General features: G+C 34.9%; 1 protein-coding gene across 1 annotated transcript in view; it reads right to left on the bottom strand.

Annotated features, from left to right (window-relative positions):
- Window positions 1-18720, bottom strand: part of CFAP47 (cilia and flagella associated protein 47) — a 284853-nt gene that overhangs the window by 206370 nt on the left and 59763 nt on the right. Inside the window, exons 28-33 of the mRNA XM_088521979.1 lie at window positions 17801-17935; window positions 15869-16088; window positions 14911-15108; window positions 11668-11761; window positions 11007-11147; window positions 7388-7583 (exon numbers count right to left, since the gene is read on the bottom strand). Coding sequence (XP_088378105.1) covers window positions 7388-7583; window positions 11007-11147; window positions 11668-11761; window positions 14911-15108; window positions 15869-16088; window positions 17801-17935 — 984 coding nt within the window. The remainder of the gene's footprint in view (window positions 1-7387; window positions 7584-11006; window positions 11148-11667; window positions 11762-14910; window positions 15109-15868; window positions 16089-17800; window positions 17936-18720) is intronic.

Genomic DNA, 18720 nt, shown 5'->3' on the forward strand with positions numbered 1-18720 from the left:
TGGAATTACCGTGGAAGAGGGACCATTGAGGGAGGATATGACAGAAACAAAATAGGAATAACATGGAGAAAGGGAAACGGACTGTGTTAAATAACTCTGTGGAATATACGAATTTGCCAAGAAAAGATTTACCAAATTTTACTACCAAGCAGAAAGCTCAGAAGAAGTATTTATAAACATCATATAGTTTTTGGTCTATTTATTGCCTCAGAATGCTGTAGTGCCAAAAGGAATCAAAAATGCAATGACAAATTCATAAAATAAAAACGAAGTCAAACCAAAAGTCACTGAAATACCACCTCCAATTCAAGAGATCTTGATTCCCAAACTAGGAAAGTCTCAGAGTACATCTCAAAAAAGAATTGGCCTATGTTTGCACTGTTCCTCATCCCTAAGCATCTACTGTAGGAGAATATTAGCTAGATAGACCTCTGATCTAACACAGTGTGACATTTTCAATATAAATTACTGCAGTAATAATGATTTATAATATCATATAATGAATTCCTATTCTGGAATGTGCAACTCTCTGAAGGGGGGACTAATCTACAGCTATAATAACACGGGTAGTGCTGTTTTAATACCTTTTAACTGGTATAACCTTTAATAACACAAACATTTACACAAGAATTATGTAGTAATAATCTTTTCCATAAACGCTGGCTAGCATTAGAACTAGGACAAGAATTAACATGATGCTACTGTAGTATGCAACACAGAGCATAAAAAGATGAGTGAAAATATGGCCTTGAAGTTTTTTTGAAAAAAAAAATGTTTTTCTAAGATGTATTTAGGATTAACATATTAATAGTGGATCTTCCTTTAGCACATACAGCTTGTGCAGCTATCTACAAGGAAAACAAATACGTTACTGAAAGGGCTACAGACTGACAGGCAAATTACAGAATCAGCTTCAAGCAAGATACTATACGACCCTTGCTCATGCAAAGTGGTATACATTCTTCTAAAAACTCCTGCAATATCAAGGACAGGTCACTTTAATACCATTGTTCATTCAAAATTCATCTAAAGAAATTGTTTAAGCACCACCATACAGGACAACAGAAGAGCAGACACACTATGAATGGGTCTCATTTATTCCCATCTGTTACAGAGGCTTTCACCCTGAAACATGCAGATTTACTTTTCATTATTGGTCTTTCATTATCTATGCAGTTATATTTTCATTAATTCTTATCCCAACAATATCTTAAAATGACAAATTCCCTAACTTCTTATGCTTTGCATATAAGCAGTTTCTTTTTATCAGTCTCCGTTTTATTGCTTTTCATTTTCAACAGAAAGTGTCTTTGCAAAGAGAACTATTTTTAAAATAGTATTAAAAAATTCCAGATTAAAATGCCATCTTCTACACTATTTCTTTGCATACTGTTTAACCAGTCTGATTTAGAAAACTCAGTAAATTACAGCAAGTCATTACAGCTTACAAGTCAAGTGTGCTGGCTTCAAAATGAACACCTCTCAAATCATCTTCTTTAGTCAAGAAAAATGAATAGCTCTCTCACTAAAATTCATAATAAACTTCAATATTTATAATGAATTTACAGTAGGTTTATCAATTCTCATAGTTTGCAGTATGTTTCCCCTATAAAAAGTTATCTGTAGTTGGATCATTAAATCTACAGTTATGCCATCCCAAATCTACACATTCTGTATTTGTTGTGGAAGGTGCATTAGTACACAAGTAATCAAAAACGTTACTAAATCATATAATCTCTTCAGTGGGCACTGCATCTTATTTATGTATAATTAAGGTCCCAATGAAAAAGACCAAGTTGTATTTTACAGTTTTACAGCATCTGGTCTCAAATTTCAAGGATTTTGTGGTCAACACAATATAGTACAAGCCTATATTCTAAAAAAACATACGCCCAAGCTGTTTTTTCTAACACGTATTTTTTTTAGTAGGAGTAAGAGTAGAATAGCAGAGATCGCAAACTCCTCGCTACTGTCCTCTCTAGCTTACTGATATATTAATTCTTGCAAGAGAAAACTTCTGATGAGTAAGTGGTTATCTTCAGTTAGAAAAGTAAGCAGTAAATATACATGTTTAAAATGCCTCCTGCACGGTGGTAGCTCAGGCTGGGCCCACTGTCATGTTTCCATCTAAGATTTAAGAAGCGTGGTTTTCAAAGAAAAGACTGAGGAACATTTCCCTCTATACATCTCCATCTCTGCAGTAAGAATTAAACAACCTCCAGCACAGCCTGAACTCATGAAGTAGGAATATCCCTCAACTCTATGGTTAAACAGGCCAAATTCTTTATCCAAAGCAGTGATGCTTGGATGATAATATGGGGATACATAGATCTTCATCAAAAAACAGTTAAGTGTTGTCTGATCTGGACTGTATCAAGAAAAGATGAATGAATCTCTCTCCTGAAATCAGTGATGCTAAGCCAATAACAACCACCAAAATACATAAGAAATTTAGGATATTTGCTACTTTCAGTTCTGATGCATGAATATTAACTACACTTGGACTGACATTTTCTCTTATGACATTTTTAGCTGTTCCTCACATTTAAGGCTACCATGACTAAAAGTATCCGTATCTAAACGCAAATTGGATTATTACTGCTAACATCTGAAAAAGTACAGGACTGACACTCTATCAGAGCATTAACTCTTAGTCGTCTGAGAATAAAAATTTAAGTTGCACTCCAGTGAACAGTTACAAAAAAAAAGAGTCAAATTTCAGAGAAACAGTGTCGTTAAATTTAGGAAAGCAATTTTAAAATATATTTTGTGCTAAACAAATTTACTGAAATATCACTAATAAATCCCTTATATACCACTTACCTTACATACCACTTACATAAGTGTGTCACTTCTTTACCTGTATGATGAATGTATTCTTCAACTTATAAAAATTATTAAGTAAATTAATAAAAGGACAACACTTGAAATACCAACAGTGGACTTCTATTCCTACACTTGAGATCAGACAAGCATAGAATTAAAGTTTTCATCAAGATATTTCAAGAAAGTAAATTTGTCAAGGTTGGAGTATGTTTTATGAATATTAGATTTAAAATGTAACAGCACGGATGTCTATAAATACAATCTTCGTAAAAATTTATTAAGTCTACCACAGATTATAATGACAGAATCTAAGTATCCCCTCTTAAGAGTTAAAGAAACTAAAATCTATTAAACAATATCCATTCAGTACTCACTTTTAAAGTAAGAGAATCATTAAGACTGGAGAAATGAGTCTTACCTCTAAAGCTCTGCATGAGGGAGAAAGGGTGATATATAGCAATTATGGTTTGAAATTTTCTGGTGTGAGATCCTTACTGACATGGCCTATGTGAACTGGGATTTTAAACTGTATTTAACTTTCTGAAATACAGAAAAAATCGATTTTCTAATAGCATTTTTTGAAATCAAAGAATTTTTTTTCCCACAGTGAGAAAACTTCTTTGAAAAATTAAGATTATCTAGGTGGAAGTTCCTCAAACAAAGACTTCATATTTTTTTTCTAATCTGATCACTGGAAAGTTAAAGAAAAGATCCGACAAATTGCTTTCTGAACATCCTCGATGCAGCTATATTTTTGCGTTGAATAAATTCATTCAGCAGGCTGCTTCCAATTTTCTTTAGAATACAGCTTAAGAGAAGCTTACAACTGAGAGAGAAAAGTAGAACTTAGCCAGTGCACCAAGTCCTTTAGAGCTTTGAAAACATTTATATTTTTACATTTGAATTTGATTTCAGGCACCACTGCAACTATTTCCATACATTGTTTATAAAAACTTGCTTACAGTTGAATTTCTCGAACGGTATTTCTGAAGTTTCTCTGAAGAAGAAAATCACTGTAGTATAATGAATTGCATATAGTACTTTACTTTTCTTTCTCTTATATAGTGTATTTTCAATTGTTGTATAAATTTATAATGTTAAATTTTAATTAACTAATTAGTAGAATGTAGAAAGGAACTTAAAAGTTTCTATAGATATTTATAATTACATAAATATCACGCAATACACAGTGTTTATATGCTAGTTTTCATGAAACACTTCATCTGTTATTCCAGTGATTCAAATGGAAATAACTACAAGCCAGATTCAACAAATTCAACTTGCTGATATTTAACATCTGTAAAAAAAAATATATAACACAAGCCTAAAATTTCATCTTTCACTTTGTTTTTATAAGAACCTAGGAAGTTGCAAAACTGCTGTGTCTGGTTTTTGACTTTCTTAGCTGTGCTAACTGTGTTCTGAATAAATGCTTGAATGAGACACAGCCACATAACACCTTTCTGCTCATCGAGTTTCATTTGGAAAGAAAACTGAGATGAAATGGCAGAAAGAAAATGATCGTGTGCTCCAATGTGTTTGGAGCGCAGCACACAGGTACAGTTACACCAGTGAATGAACCTCCTCTGATACAGTTGAAGTTAGTGCCTTTTCAAAAGGCATGGTTTTTCTCATGTCCAGGACCAGAATTCCTGCCTAAAATTTGAAAGAAGGAAAGCCCAGAATAATCAAAAAAGGAAGCCATCCAAGATGAGGACAATGCTGAAGCCCTCATCCGAATTAGGCACAAGAAGACTCTAAGCCAGAGTTCCTGTATCTCAGATAACTATGATGACCACTGGGCCCTGGGTACACACACCTTTGTTAAAGGCTCAAAGGAAAAATCACAGAGTTAAATAAAACACAGATCAGAAAAAAATTATTCCTAGTTCTACATATAACCACTGTGATTATCCCCAAAAAGGGTGAATATCCTTATAGTTTTATGTAGGAATAGACAGGCAAAGTCAGAGACAGAATTCAGTTTACTCAAACACTGACCTTCTTATATAGCATATAGCCTTTTATTAAATGACACAAAACCTCTGCTTCATGTACCCTTTATTTCACAGCTTCTGACACAAATAAAAGAGAAGCCTTCAGTAGGTTCCAACAGGACACTAAATCATGCCCCTATCTTTCAAATATAACCGAAAGTGAATCCGAAGTCTCCTCAAAATTAAAATCACTACCTCAGCTGAAGGAAGGGCTCAGAAGACCCAATTCATTCTGAGAAAGAAAATGCCAGAAAAAAATGCCAGAAAAAAAGAGGAATTTCAAGAGTTGTAACAGAGGATTCAAACAGAAACTGAGGCAGACTGTATAACAGAACAATATGTGATTACACACTTAAGAACTGTTATAGCATAGAGGTATAAGATGCAGACTATGAATTCATCAATTGTTTGAGTTTTCTTATTTCTCAATTATTGCAACATTAACAATGCTCATTCATGTAGTTTTGTGAGAGAGATGGCAACAGAAGCAAAAGGGTTACACTGCACATAGAGCAATTATTCCAGTTTCTTCTAGCAAATAGACTATAGAACTCATGAACCAAAAAGCTGCTAGCTAGAAATGAGCGCATCTGCAGCTTCCCACATAAAGAAAGCATATGCAATCTCTACCTTCACATTTCTATCTTGCATGTCTCTGAAAGCAGAAAAATATTAAATGAGATCACAAGGGAAAAGTGTAATGTGGATAAATGTCCTCTGGCAGTGACCACAAAAATTCACCTTCATTTATGATTCAGAGCCAAACCTGTAACCAGGTCTGCACAAATTAATACGTTAACCTACTGAGTTATCTGCCCTATTATTATGATTTAATATGAGACATTATTAATTCCCAAGAACCTCAACATTGTAATTAAGTTCCTTGCCATTCTGAGTGCCAATTCTAAACCTAATGTAGAAAGCCTTTAAAACTAAATAGCTGGAAAAAAACTATCTTATAACAGCTGGTAGACATATGGTAACTCATTAAAAACAAACTAATTTTAGGATTCTAATTTATAATCTATTATCGGACAATTGGAGTTACAATAATTGGCTTTTGGGTTTTTTAAAGGGAATTATCAATAGATATTCCACTCAAACAGAACTTTGTTTTTATATTTTATTTGGGGTTTTTCTGTGTGGTTTCGGGGTACTGTTTTTGCTTTGGCCACACAGTGTCCACTGGGTCTGTCTCTACGCTTCATGGTTCAGATCCACGCCACTCACTTTTAGTTATATTGCTCAATTAAGAGTCTAATGCTTAGTAAGATGCATCTCAGCTTAGGTATTCTCCCCAGTGATCTCCCGCAAGCTGTCACAAGGCCAGCTATTACTAAATATCTTCCTCTATACACTAGCCAAGTGTTAGTAAACTCTACAATAATCAGCACAGTTGAGAAATATATCCATAGAGCATTTATGAAGAATCACAAAGCTGGCTGTTCTCTCTGCAAGTTGCTACACGCAGGCACCAGATAACATCCAGCAGGATTTTGCACTAAAGGAACCAAGTGCTTGCTCCTGTAAGACAGTTCTACTAAAACAGGCGCTAAACAGAGATTATAGGAAAATAATTCATTATAAATCTAATCTATGTACCATAGACCATTTTACTTAAATTTAGAGAAGCTTATTAAAAACATGACAAGGTCAGACTCAAATTACGAGCTCTCAGCTGGAAATCTATTTCTTTTGGATATAGAGGTATAGACTGATCTTATCACCAGAATTATTCAAGACATTTGAGCATATCCAACATAATATGCTTCTATGTAGATTAAATGAGAAATGTATTAGTATATTCAAAATCCATTCAAAGTAGAAAATTTGCCCAAATGAGACCTAGGGAAGATGATATGCAAATAGATTATCCATAATTCAGACAGGTCAGAAACTGCTTTAGGCAAAAATGATGGGAGAAAATCTTCTCCACGTGAGCCTTCCTTGCGTATTTCTTCCCTGATCATCATTAGCACGCCCCCACTCAGTGTCCCATCCAAAAGTAGTGCTGAAGGATACAATGGAGCTAGGCTGAACAAGTGGAAAGGTTACCACACCAGGAACTAGAAGTAATAATTTCTATGGGTTGCACGGTTTTATCAGATTTGAATACTGGAACTGCTTAGGCCAATCTGAAACTGGAAAGGTCATTTTGTCTAATTCTACTCAAATATCATGCATACAAATTCATCATGCAGGGGTAAACTGATCCCTGAAATAGGACAACATTTATAACCTGGAGCTGTGGCCTCGATTACATTCCTCTATGACATTAGAGCTAAGGCAGTACAAAAATTATTCTAAAAATTCCTAAAAGCTAGCTCTTAAACACACCACTATAATCGCACAGGACAATGGCAGAAGCTTCACAAACGGTACTTGCCAAAGGATGTTGATCTTGGAACGCAAGAACACAAGGAATAAAATGAGTAGGAGTAGACAACACCATCCTCTACCCAAGAAACATACTTTCAAGTTGTCACAGTACCTGGACAAATTATAATTTTAGAAGTCTACAAAAGGAGGACTACAAGGGGGAGCATAATGAAAAATTATTTCACCTTTCTGACAATCTTTCCACACAATTTTTCGATTCTTCTCATAATGTGTATTCAGCCAGGTGAGGATGATTCGCTCATGTGTAGAATAAATATTGCTGGATAAAGGTTCTGATTTTATTCTTGGCACGCTCTGCATGCCTTCCGAGTCATACAGATCACTGATATTATGTGAAGAAACACGTGGAAGGACTAATACCTGAAATTAGAAAAAGTGGTTTTAAACACAATCTGTAAAAAGTACCATTTCAAACTGAATGATTAAAAAAAAGAGGAATTCAAACTCAAAGAAATTTCCAGTTTAGTAAAGGTTTAAGAGATTATACATCAGCATAACTGCACAATATACAGGTGAACAGATCTGTTGAGGTCTCAGGGAATTCCCTTACCTCCTTAAACAAAATGTAAATCAAAACTCTAAAATATTGTTTCAAATATTTTTCTAATTTTTGAGGAAGTGGATTTTTCTCATGTTTGATGAATCACTGGACCCTTCTGGATGTCAAGAAAGACTGTGTATATTCTAACAGAAGTACTAAGCACTGAGCTACCAAACTGATCTACACCTTGATCCATGGATAAGCTTGAAATGGTATCTTTCATGACCCACCTGCTTCTTTAGATTGAAATGAAACCTACAATTTCTCCTGAAAAAAATATATTAAATAATGCCTATAGTAAAATTATATTAGTACTCAGAGAATACTAAGGAAAGATGTATGATATAACCAGAATAATTCTGCAGAACACACAAGAGCAGAACTGGTCCTAGCCCAAAAAATGAAATAAATTATGGCAGAAGCCGGTGAGACCCATCTCCTCCCCAACCCAGCTTCTTTTTGGAGGAGGGAGTGGACAAGGAGTATAAAAAACTAGCCCTGTTATCAGCATCATGGTATTGTGTATTTATGGCTAATTTCAAGTGAGCTTGTTAAGGACTAATTGTTTGTGGGGAAAAAAAAAAGATTAAGAAGTAATCATTGGTGGTGTGTATTGCAAATGAATGCCAGCCCAATAGCTGTTATTTTGAACTGGGACAATTGTGCAACTGGTCCACTTTATCTTTCAAACATGCCCAGTGACCCCTAATTCCCTGATACACACACACACATATGTACACAGACACATTTATGCATACATACGCACACTGTAAATACAACAAAATGTTTCACAGTGGGCATTAGAAATAAAAGGCTATTTCATGTTATCTAATCAGAATGGAAATGATTTGCAGCTCCACTAATTATTTCTGTTCAAATCAGTTTCCAACACCTGCCTGTAATGTACATGTTGAATAGGCCCTGATTTCTTAAGAGGAGAAAGTGTTAAAAGATCCCTTTAACTCTTCTTTTGCTTCGGCTACAGCAGCATAATCTTTCATATAATATGATGGATGCAGCTACAGCCATGTGGCATCACAGCTCCAGCATCTCCATCTGGCATTTTTTTCCAGTCCACAAGGACTGTATCATTCACTGCCTTCACCTCTCCTGAGGAAAAGCTTTCTGATACACTAATAGCTGAAAGCTAGTTAACTATTGATGTACACAACACCCAAATTACCCTACCCTTATTTAGTTACAAACAACAACAACGAGTTCAAACTGAGATTCCACTAAAACTTTTAAGGCTAATAACTATTCAACATAATGCAGTTCCACAGAGCCAAGTAAATTTTGCTTTTACTTTTTTAGAAACAATTGGCTTTCTCTCCATGATATTTTGAGCTGCACAGTCATATCTTAAACATAAAAAATCTAAAACTTAAACAAAAGTATCCTCAGCTTTAAATATGAGGAAAGTGATCAAAAAGGTAGCTAAGTATTGTTTCATGCCTTTCCAAAAGGTAGCCACTTTGTAAGTTAACCTATTGTGATGTTCCTTCAGTAAAACTTGACATTCTATCACGAGGATCGAACAGAAAAGAATAATGGCAACTGCATTTCACAGAAAATATGAGATGTTATTTACTCACAAAAAAATATATTTTGATGTCTCTTACTAAAAAAAACTCCAACCCATCCTAATCCAAAATGCCAATGTCTACATTTAGACCCTGCTGAAGGACATTATCACATTGTGGCCTTTTGTAGTACACTTTTTATAAAAATGTTCAGGGGCAAAGAAATGCTATTACACATGACAATCAACACCATTCTCATTAGTAAATGCTTACTAAATCTACAGCCAGGTTTTCTTTCCTGAAAATCTGACCTGAGTCAAGAGCTAATATACTTCATCTATTGTCACTCCATGCATTTTCATTATTCTACATATCTCATAAACTTAGGCTAAAAGCAATATTTTAGTCCTTGATCAAAAAGAAGTAATATAATTATGATTTATAAATTCTCCCTCTTACTCTCCACATAGTCTACCCACTCTTCAGAAAAAAAAACTGAATTTCCATTTCTGGGAGCTGGAGTTATATGCATATATTTTCCTCTGGGATTTCTACAACAGCATAAGTTTTCATAACAAGAAAGTGGACCAAAATAATATGGACATGAAAGAAATCTGGGATGACTTTTTGGTGGATAAAAGCAATGCCAAGTATTTATAATAGTAAAAATAGTAAAATAGTAATTTTATTTCTAAAATAACATTTGAATAACAATACAACTCCAGTGAATGGATGATTCTTTTTAAACATACTCAGAATATTGCAGCCTGCTTTTTAAGTAATGAAACAATTTTATCTCGCCTGTCTTGAAATCAAGTTACCATAATGACAAAAACTCGTCTCTACTTCCCTTTTAATGAAACTGCTTTGATGATACGACACATACTTTCCACTTTATATACTTTTCCAGTATATTTCAACATCATCATCAATAACTAATTTTGCATATAAATCATCCTCTTACTGCAGAGGTCACAGTCTGCTTGTATTTACTATTCTGTTTACCTATCTCCCAGCATTCCCTTCGTCAAACAACTTTGAGCAAGAGAGTACAGAAAATAAAATAGGAAACTGATCATTAGTGACCAGTTCTAATGCAAAGTCATGTTATAGTAAAAATTCTGCTTATGCATCATTATATTAAATAACATATTAGGCACAATGTGTAAAGTTGTAGCATAAAAAATAAAGCAAAGAAGTACAATTCCAAAGACATTAGGACAGATGAATGAAAAAAGATGAATGTGAAGACAATCAGTACAGAGTAGCAAGATGAAGAAATAGCAAATGAAAAGATGAAATATGCTCAGGAAACTAGAATGACTAAGATCACTTCTTCACACCAGTTCATCTAAATCAAAACTACTGTCAAACAGGACCTAAACCTGAACTGCTTTGCTATCCTCAACAACCAAGTGTTCTGCCCCTTTCTTGTGTCTACACCAAATTTCTATAAAGTTAAACCTACTAAGTGCAAACTATTCTAAGTTGGCATTTACCTTACTGAAACATTTGAATACACTGCTAAAATATCAGAAGAACATTTAATGTGTTCCCCTTTAAACTAGTCTTAGAAAGACTCTGTTAGAGAAAAAACTTTTGAAACAGCAGTATATTTTTAAACATGCAATTGAAAAAATCTTAACTGTACCAAAGATTTTTCTCAAAACATTTTATCATCACTTCAGAATCTAAATAGCAAATACATCTACAATTTACCTTGTATGCCTGTAGTAACAAATCTGTCCAAGCTCGTTTGCTCATTTTCTCAAATGCACTTTTCTCCAGCATAAATAAATGCATGTCACTCCATATCTTCAAGTTCGTCACATCACCTTTTTTCAACACTGCCGTTTGAGCCTTCAGATAAAAGAACAAGATTCATTTTCAATATTAATCTCAGCAGTATGGTTTGGAAATTCACAGGACTATAAGAAAAGTGGGTAATGAATCAATGGCATAAATAAATGACTGATATATCTACTGTAGTGTGACAATGATTAGAACAAGGACAATTTATAATCTGCCATTGACAGACTGACAGGAGTTGAAAACAGCAATCAGAAGAGACAGGTAATACAAAGGAAATTTAAAAATGAGAATAATGGGTAGAAAGTAGAAAAACAAACTCCGCTTTGAAAAGAAAAATCACTGGAAATTAATCACATATATTTGATGGGAGAGAGATGGGGAAGGAAAAAATTGGGGTTTTTAAAGTTATACTCATATATACTTACACGTGTGCTTAGATTTCTGCAATATCAAATATCATCACAATGGGACTACTCACAGTGCATAGAATTTCCAATAGCATTTGAAAGATTGAAAGTAGAGCATATTTTTTTAAAAAACAAACAAAACAAAACAAAACACATACTACCTTCAGAAATGTTTCTGCTGTAATCCACTTCCTATAATCATCAGGCTCAAGCAGAAATTCTGGCAAAACATAAGGCAGATATGCGCCTCGGCTTCTAAATTAACAAAACAGAAAGAGTTGATACATAGGCAATATAATACTTTTTGAGGGTAGTCCAAATTAATCAATTCACTCTACCTATCTGTAAGCTGTTCAACCTGAGTGCATGCACCCTGCAGTACTGAGCCAGTTATACTGGGAACTATAAGCCCCACTAAATAACAGCATGGGAAGAAATGCAAATATCCTAGGTGGCCTTAAACTGCACAGATAGGAAAGAATGTCTATGAGGCAGGATCAAGGATAGCAACCACAAGAACCAGAACAGGCAGAAGCTGACAACAAGATCTGTTACTGCTAAAGGCCTAGGAAGCACTGTAGGAGATTTTATGTTAGCAAGCCTCCTCAGATCCCCCTAGAATGGCTGCAGAGATCTTTACTGGAACTATCTGGAATTAATCACTTAATATCAGGCTCTAAGTAGCAGTTTGCATGTCTCTGATTCACACCCCCAAAAAGGAGGATTTCAAGACTTTCAGACAAGGCCTGCTCAGGCCTGACGAGCCCAAGCCCTCTCACCGAGTCCTTGAGAGACACTATCTTTTCCTTGCCCCAGAGCAGTGTTAACAGAGCAAGACCCTCCTGCATAATAATTAAGCAGAATGAGTTTCAAGATGGAAGACTAAGTGTGCCCAGATTCCCTGGAACATTCAGTGTTTGCATTGAGATTTAAGTGCCATTAGAGTCCACCACAAGAAAGTTTTAACTTTATCAAGGAGTGCTCCAAAAGTATCCTGTGAAAATTCTTTAAGGAAAGCTCTATGAATGACATCCTGTACAGACTTTCTCTGTTAGGGAACTTGAAGTATGATGTATTCAAAAGGCTAAAAAATCTGACTAGCTTCCCTGCCAGAAGACATATACATATATAAAGGTTAAAGGGAAGATATTTCTGATATAACTTTAGTGTGAGTAGATTTAAGATAATGTTCTTTTATTTCTTAACTATATCCTGGAGAAGTATTTTCACTTCTGTTTTTAATGCTATGAACGAATGCTTTTATTTACATTTTACTATAAAGAATCTTGAGACAAACAGCATATAATAAAGATATTACTAAAATAAATATATAGATGATAACAAATAATAATAATAAATATTAACTATCAGTATGAGAAAAAGAGAAATGTTTCCCAAAGCTGCTACTATCCAAGTAGCTTTCTGGCATGCTCAAAGATATTGAGTGACATACTTGAACTTGGAGGATGACAGATGTAGACATCACTGTCATCTATTGAGAAATGGTGTTATTTTCATTCCTAAGTGCTACCTCATTCATCAAACAATGGATTACAAATGAGATATTACAACTTTCAAAGCTGGGCTGAAGAAATCTCAGTCCTACAAGACCAAATCAAAGTCAGTATTATTTTAGGTTATGACGGTAAAATCCTATGCTAAAGGGATAAATGTTGTGAAAGGTTTTAAGTCTTGAAAAGTAGTTAGACACTTGTCTGTCAAATAATAGGAACTGAGGTGAATCAATCAAGCTGTAGCAGCTACCAATGAAATGATTAACTAAACTTAGAATAACAAAAAAAAGGTAATGGATTTGTGCTCTTATGGCCAAGAAGGCAAACAGTATCCTAACGTGCATTAGAAAGAGTTGCCAGCAGGATGAGGGGAGGATGATCACCTCCCTCATCGCCCCTGGTAAAGCTACAACTGGAATTGGCTTCCCAATATGAGAGCCATGGAGCTACTGGAGAGTGTCCAGCTGAGGGCTACTAAGATAACGAAGGGATGGGAGCAGCTCTCTAATGATGAAAGGCTGAGAGAGCATGATATTCTGTTTGCAAAGGTTCAGTGTCGTTAGAAACAGAGAACATCTTCACATCTTTATTAATTTTGTGAATATTTTATCTGAAAGGCCAGGATGGTTGTTGCATCTATAGACTCAGTTGTTCTACTACAGATAGCAGTTATTCTCCTATCTCAAGATTCAAGCAGCTTTTTGAGAAGATCACTAAACTTAACAAGCTGTGCACAGCACTTTTTATCGTTTTCCATCAAGCTTTTTGATTCAGGGCATTGAGTAAACTTATGGAATCTAATGAGGTGACTCAATGTTCCTGAGAAGATGGAATTATTGAAAGAACAATCCTATAATTGAACAGAAAGATATATTTGAGATAGCGGTAGACAAACAGCAAGGCTTTCTGTCTGCAAAGAAGTTTAAACACATTGTACTTTATCACATCTTAAGATGTTTAAAATGTTTATGTTGAAAAAGACACCCCCAAAAAAGTACCTAGCAATAGAATGATCCTGAATTTCGTCTGCTTTCAGATCTTAAATAGCTAAAAAAAGGCTCACTGGGTAAATCACTGTAGTGTAGCTACTGGCCCAGTTTTAAATGAGTTCAGATAACAGCTACACGCCTGTACATCATTTTCAGATGACGAGCAGCTTATATTTAGGACAGCAAGTAAATGACAGCTCTTAAACGGCTGGAGTTTCTTGAACACTGCTGAAGATGCTGAAAAGCTATGAATCTTGCTTTTCAAGACTTCCGATGATCTCTAAGACTTTCATGACATCAGGCTTTATTGAAAGTAATTTTCACTTCTGTTTCACAGCAGTGAAAGCCAAGAAGAATGAGGAACAATTTATTAACTTCTTTGATTCACAACATCTTTTACATCAACATATTGACATCAGGTGTCAAGATAAGACTATCAAAGAAGCTAGCTAATAACTAAATCCATTCATAGGGAGAAGCACTACTTCCATTTCTTGGAATATTATTAATATGAAAGATTAATAGATAACAAAGTAAGTTTACAAAACGCATCACTACAGCCAGTAGGACAAAAGGCATCAGTGGAATAGCAAGATCATCAATAACAAACATGATTTCTCTATCTCTGTGATTCTGCCATCTCCTTAGTCTCCCTAAGGGATATGCTTGAAATTTGTCTTCTCTCATCATGAAGTTCCTCTGGGATCCCTATATTATATTTGTGCATATAAGCTACCAAAGGACTTGTTTTAGTATAAGTTTTACAGAATACCTTGCTAAAAAGTTAGTTAAAATTTATCACACATAAATCTTAGATCACAAAATATACAGGGAAAAAAAGAAGTGCCAATAAAACAGGGAAACCGAAGAGCTATATATTTCACCACACGTATGTACTTACTCAAGGAAAGTAAGCAGGGCAGAATGCTGCCAGCAGAGCTGCAATATTCCTCTAATTGGGTTAACAGACAATGACTGGCTGGATGTAATGCCTGGTACCAACTGTCCACTCAGATGGAGTAACATGTCATAAACAGTATCTTTGCCAAGCTTTTGCTTAAAAATCTCTGAAGAAGTCAGCTGGACTTTATACATATCACTAAGAGAGAAAAAGCTCCTGATAATATGCTTTAACATTAGCTTATTCTGTGTATTTAAAAATAAAATAATGTACCACTGATCACAATAAATTTTAATAAATCATAAAGAAAAAAAAAGAGACATGGAAGCTGAAAGCAAGTACTTTTTACTTTCTATAGATCTTTAGAGTAATATAAGATTTTTAAATTGCATGGGATATTTAATAAGTGTATATGAAATATTTCTTAAGTAAATTTGATGAACGCCTGTACAGCCATATCTCAAAAGAACGTGTTCATCATTTAGCAGTAAACTAGATAATATCAACTACGTGATGCTGCTATGACTGTTGTATTTCCAGGGCATTTGCAAGACTGTGAATAATGAAGTTTGCTTCCCCAATTGTTTCTTGAGTTTCAGAGTGAGGGGAGGGAGGGGGAGGCAGGAAAAAGACATATTGTTAAAATATTTCTCTTTGCCATCAAAGGCAGAACAACTGCCTTTAAAACTGTATTCATTCTAGGATCTAAATCAAAAGTGTTATACAGTTTTATCTGTCTATTTAACAGTCGATAACTTCACATAGCATAGATTTTATCCTAGTTGGAAATATATCTTTTAAAATAAAGAATTATAACGCCAAACATTTTTTTCATATTGCAGTGGTACAGTGGTAATACACAAGTGTGCATTAGAGTGCATTTATATTCCTTAGGTCATATGCAGAGTAACTTAAGAGGTTAATACATACAAGACAGCTTTTAGCAGATATAAATTACCGTCTTAGTGAATATGGTATTGAAACAGGATTTGGTCCCTTTGACCAACCAAAAAGACTGAACCAATTCTGAATAGCAGTTAGGACGTTTTGGAAGAAGATGTATTCCTCCTTCTTGTCATCGGGAAGAAGTGATAATTCAAATCTTTTTCTTCTCCCTTCACTTTGGCTGTCTGAGTCACTCATCTTTGAATATTCATTTTCAGAAATAGTATCTTCTTCTGAATGACATAAAAAACACCAAGAGATTTCTTATTTCACTTTCTAGTATAAAAGGAACAGGTATATTTTTAATATAATCATGCTCAGAAATCTCAAAATTGTCATACAAAGGATGATCAGCTCCTATTTCTGTAATTAATTGTAATAAATGACATTTACATGTTTTGGGAACAGTACAAACCAGGACTAAATTTCAGTCAACAGTACAAACTAGTACTAGGACTAAATTTCACTTAAAAAATATGTATTACCCAATAAGAAAAAATACAGAAATTCAGACACAGCCTACAAAACTCTAGGAAATACTCTTAAAGAAACAGTCTTACTCAAAATTGCAGTAGATACTATTTTACCAGGTTGACAAAGCTAGTTTCTCACCACAGTGACAAGGTAATGGCTGCCTGACCGGTGTTCACACAAATTAACAGGCACTACGGGTCTTAATGAGCCTATTTCTGGCCTGATAAGCCTTTGGACTCATCTCTCTCCTTTCCCCCTTCTCTCCTCAAAATCTTCATCTGGTTAAAACTTTTATTACATATTTTAACCACTAGCAGTGTTTGTTTATTACACAATTTATTGTATGAAAGATAATGAGATAAGCATTTTCTTCACAGCACAAATACATGATTGTGGATCCTGTGCCAAGAAACATAGACTAAAAGCTCATGGCCAATAGCAATTTTATTGGGTTACAACCTTATATTTATAAGCAAACAAGGCGGTACATGTGTCTTACACACACCTCGATAGCCATTCCAGCCTCGTCTGAGGCTTGCTTATAGCTGAGGCTATAACTTGAGATATCCAGTCACAGAAAAGGTCAGCTTAAACTTGTTCTTGTGTCTGGTCAGCAAGCCGCATCCGGGTTGAGACGGGTTCAGTCGGTTCTTATTTTTGCCAGTTGGTACCTTTTGTCCTTTCCCCTACACATGATCCCAGATGTATTTTAAAGATTCATTTTGATGTCGCTATTGTAGTGTGCTTCATTAAATACACATTAAATTATGCAAAAATAAAACTAGTATTTTGCACAATGAAAAAGTATCTGGTTAGGATTTAAGAAGAAAAAGCAGCACAATATAATAGGAGCAAAAGAGGAGACTCCAGTCTTTTCTAAGATGAAGCCAAACCTGAGCCTGTGCAGTAGTCCTGGCTAACACAGCTACTTTCCCATCCTGTCAGTGGCATCTCTGCCACACTTTACTGCCCTTTTAGATCTGGAACCAAGTTTGCTCTGCTGAGCTCCTCTTACACCATTCCACTAAAAATTAATCATGTTTGTAAGCAGCTACTATTGAATGTTTAACTAACCCTACTTGTCTTGGCAACAGGATAGAGAACAATCATGCAAACAGCCCTACCAGCAGATCTGCCAGACTAGACCCAGAGGTCTAACAACTTCAGCTAGTAAGCAAGCAGCTAAGATGACAAATGCCAACAGCCCATTTTTTCTTTTTGTTGTTGTTGTTTTTAAATAGCCTGGGTTTTTACTCCAGCTGAGCAGGAAAAGGCAGGTAAGTCTTTTCTGTTTATCCTGTAGCCCAGCTTTGCTATGGTATCACTGGAAAGCCTCCACATTATTCATAGATTACATATGCAGACATCTTTCAAGCAAAGATTACAAATGTGAAATATGTGTCTTTAAACTCATAAACTGGAAAGCAATCTTAAGAGCTCAAAGTGTTAAAAGTAAACAGTTGTACTGTACCTGATCTGGAATCTTCATAGGTTGAAGTAGTGATTACACCAAAGGAAGATGAGGAACTACTAGAGGAAATTGATTGTGGAGTAACACAGAGATCCAAAATAGCTTCACTAGTGCTGCAGTCTCCCTCATTACTGCCTATAAAATAAGTTTATAAACTGTATTTGAGTGAAAACCACAGGAAAAGGTATTTCATTGTCTATGCTCTAACAATTCATAGTTACCTGATTTTTTCTTTATCGTGGGCTTCAATTTATCAGGGAACAGATTTTGTCTGACTCATGATAAATATCTTATTTCTGTCACGGGAATGCCAACAAAATATACCTGCATTTTTTTTCCATTAATTGTGTTATTGAACTGAATGGATTTGCACACTTGCTGAAAAGAACCTACCAGAACAGCCCTAGTTCAGGAATTCTAAGACAAAACCAAATACTCTTAAGGGGCAGGAGGATCCTAAAGGATCACAGCTCTCCATATAGGCAGTCTCAATATAACATCATCAAGCCTTTATAGGCTGTACACCATTTATTTTTTCCTCAAATAACCCAAACTCAGAATTATGCTTTGTCAGTTGATCACTTTTTAGTGTTATTAATGATCTTAAGTTTTGTGTTGTTAGAATGCACCTTGTACATTTTACTTCTGTTTAATTTTTACTTCTGTTTATTTATTCTCATATAGAATGGATATCAAACTACATGACAGCCATTTCAGAATGGCCAGATAAAAGATACAAAAGTATTGCTTATCTATGGGACAAAATGGTTGAAAAATATTGTCATTACAGCTAAAAATATTTCTACTCTGTGACACCAGAAAGTTGGCTCTTAAAATATTGTTACGCTCCCCCCAGTCTTCCAGGACACAGTAATTAAAAATACTGAAAATAATACTCAATGGTCAAGTAATGACCACAT

Source organism: Tinamus guttatus, unplaced genomic scaffold (genome assembly GCF_059628265.1).
Source record: "Tinamus guttatus ecotype Peru unplaced genomic scaffold, ASM5962826v1 Tinamus_guttatus_pri_ptg000008l, whole genome shotgun sequence".
In the NCBI taxonomy this organism is placed as follows: domain Eukaryota; kingdom Metazoa; phylum Chordata; class Aves; order Tinamiformes; family Tinamidae; genus Tinamus; species Tinamus guttatus.